This window comes from Rhizophagus irregularis, chromosome 1, assembly GCF_026210795.1.
Source record: "Rhizophagus irregularis chromosome 1, complete sequence".
NCBI classification, from domain to species: domain Eukaryota; kingdom Fungi; phylum Glomeromycota; class Glomeromycetes; order Glomerales; family Glomeraceae; genus Rhizophagus; species Rhizophagus irregularis.
The window spans coordinates 6,285,612-6,288,894 of record NC_089429.1 but is presented as its reverse complement, the minus strand read 5'-3'; the positions used below and the strand labels follow the sequence as shown (position 1 = coordinate 6,288,894).

At 31.5% G+C, this 3,283-nt stretch overlaps 1 protein-coding gene across 1 annotated transcript; it reads right to left on the bottom strand.

Annotated features, from left to right (window-relative positions):
* Positions 1-973: 973 nt before the first annotated feature.
* On the bottom strand, positions 974-1,352 carry OCT59_001307 (uncharacterized protein; the record flags this gene model as incomplete). Its single annotated transcript, XM_066139469.1, has 3 exons — positions 974-1,019; positions 1,094-1,142; positions 1,223-1,352. 3 exons carry the CDS (start codon positions 1,350-1,352, stop codon positions 974-976), a joined length of 225 nt encoding a protein of 74 aa, XP_065988869.1.
* Between the last annotated feature and the right edge of the window lie 1,931 nt (positions 1,353-3,283).

Genomic DNA, 3,283 nt, shown 5'->3' with positions numbered 1-3,283 from the left:
CTTCTACACTCTGTACACGTTCTAGAGCTTCCAAAAGAAGTTTCAAGCCATAGTTTTTCCAGAACCTGGACGCGTGAGACCGGATTCTCAGGTGAGTTTCGAAAAAAAAATTCCGAAATTTCATTAAAATAATTATTATATTTTTTTATTATATTTTTTTATTCATTTTTTTTATCTTTTTTTTTGTAGTTTTCGGCTTCCTTGAACTTTGATGGTAGGATCGATCGGTAAGTTTTGAAACGGTTCGTTTTGAAACCTTTTTTTAAGGTTTTTTTTTTAATTTTGCTTTGAAGAAACTAACTACTTTTTCTTTTCTATTTGTAGGTACCGAAAAGAGGCAAGTTCTTTTGGAACTAACAGTTAACAAGTATATTTACCGGGATGAGCGTTGATTGATTTTTTTCTTTAGGTATAACGAATTGGACTTGGAATATTTTTTTATAGGTAGGATAGACTTTTCTTGGGAAGTATGAATTTGGGAAGATAACCTAGAAACATTTCATTAATGTTACTTTCTCTTTACTTTTAGGTTTAGCATCTTTTGGAACAGATGATATTCTTATATGAGATAACGTTCATTCTTTTCAGGATATGGATCGTGTGATTGTGAAACTGTGGACCAAACTTGACTCTTTTTTTATTTATAATTATGATTATATTAGATAGATGCTAATATGTATATATTTAAAGTGTTTAATAAATTTAATAAATTTAAAATTGAAATTAATATTAAAACTAAATTAATAAATAAATATTGAAACTTTAGAAATAAATTGTATATATATATATATATATATGTTGGTTATTCTTTAGACCATAATTCGGCTTAAAGTTTATATTACTAATATTGGCACGAATGATAGTCAAATATTAGTTCGAATATTAGACGATTAGTGATAAAAAATATACCGATGAACGCAATAATGCCCATGAGTAATCAGAAGAACACTCAAACATCTCATTTCATTAATCCTCAAGACCTATCTAATCCATTTATCATAGTGGGAAGAACTACTCGCCTAATAATATATAATATGTATCAAATAGAGTAAAGAATCTAAACAGCGGCTCATTCGTGTATTTGAACTTTGACCTGCTTATTCTGTGGTGAGGTTGATTGTTGTGTCGTTCATTTGGCATTCCTGTTACAAAAATTATATTTTTTTTACTTGAAATTGCTAACAAATTATCTTGGATAATGAGGCAATCGTAAAATCATTACCATCAACGATTGTATCATCCTCATCAAAAATATTCTCAATAAAATCATCTATATCGGCAGTTATACTAATAGCTCGTTCGATATGTTTAAGCGTCGAATTATCCATTAATTTTGATAGCATCATGTACATCATTAATTTTTGATCAGCCAAAGGCTATTTGAAGAGTAGTTCGCGAAATTCACTTCTACCAGCAGAAATTTTAGTTCGCATGTTACTTTAAAGTAATTAAGATTCACTGTCAATTGAAAGAAATTTAGAGTTTTGTCCTATATTTATATTGTCCAAATTGACCTCCTTTATTATAACCATGAACAGAAAGGAATCTGTGATTGTCATAAGATTCCACTCCTTCTGTGATCCAAGACAACAGTATCTTCGTAAGACATTGATTCAGCAACTTCTACAAAAGATACATCATTCATCTAATGTCTTTATTTCATCATATCAATACTATCATGGCAAATCTCCATGCGACTAGCAAGTTAAAAATTATTATCTTCTCAAATAAGTTCGCCCACATCAGCTGGTCGAATTTGTGAATTCGCTCTCGTTTGCAATTGTCATAATTATTGAGTCTTGACGATTTGAGTTTTGAGCATTGAGTGATCGATATCATTGCAGATGAAAACAGCGGGTACTTGTTTTCTTGATCGTTCAGCGATACTACCCTTATCGTAAGCATATCATTGATTTTACCCATTAAGATAGGTGTTTCTTTTCCGCACCTCATTTGCATGCTCTTTACTTGAAGTTTATAATTGAATGGCTGAAAAAAACCAATAATCGACGTATTTTTTGTTGCTACTTTGACAACGGACTCCAATTTTAAGAACCACTTTGCATCCCATTAACATTTTTGCATCCTATTAATATTGCAGCTATCCATTCTTTACTCTTATATTTTGCTTTCATATTGAGATTCTGATTACCACATTTCTGTACAAAATTGAGCAATAGTTTCGGGTAAGGCAGGTGAAGCGACTGCAACAATGGGAGCTTTTGATTTAGAGATTTTTGGATTGAGATTTTTTTATATCAATACCATATTATGAAAGAAATTCTAATCAACTCTAAAATTAAAAGTAGTTTTTCTGTTTTCCTTAGTCTTGAATCCTGTTCAATCACAACATATTAAGTTTAAAACTAGGTTGTAAAGTAACACGACGCTTATGATGTTGTTGAGATCTTTTAGTTTCTACAGATTTCATAGATATATCGTCTGTAGAAGGTCTTCAGTTTCATGCGCATTTCTTGTTCTTGTCTCAACTAAATCACCATTACACTTCTTACAATAGCACTAGCAGATGCTGATGTCACTCATTAGTCTTTATTCTCAATTGCTTCTTGCTTGTTTTAACATTTTACGATAGGAAGTAAAACAAAAGTTTGCCAAGTAAGCACATTTCTGCCTTTTAAGGTATTTCTTTCTTCAACTTCTAAAGAGATAGTACTAATCACCATCTTGAACTTAATTAGAAGTAATATTCGTTCGTCCTTTTCCAATACCTTGTTCATCGCCATCATCATCTGTACTATTTTTCTTTTTTTTTATCGGGAAAATTCAATAGCACATTATTAGAAGGTTATATAATACAACTTTTTGTTCACGTTTCGTTTTCTTGGGAGGTAAAGTAACTTTGATTCTTCTCAAAATCAACCATCATCAGCAATCTTTGTTTTAGAGCTTTTCGGTTAATTATCGCCAAATCAAGGTTTCCTTGACCGTATAATGATACGCCGCTAGCTAGGTAACAGTACGAATAGATAGATTTCGTTGCTTCATATGTCATGCCAATGGGAGTGGTCTTTTTACGAATGTTCAACTCTGCCATTAGATGTTTAACCACGGATTTGGACTTGTCGCTTTTTGTGTTACTACTGCAATTTTTCTCGAATGCCTAGTAGTAGAACTTGTTGTATTAGAGAGCTTTTGTTCTTTCCTTAGTTGCTAACATTGGTTCGTTTTCAAATTTGGTGTTTTTTTTTTCGATCAAGCCGTAATGATTGAGAGCTATATAGAGTAGATTTTAAGCAGAGTTTCTTGTGAAGTAGAAACCTTG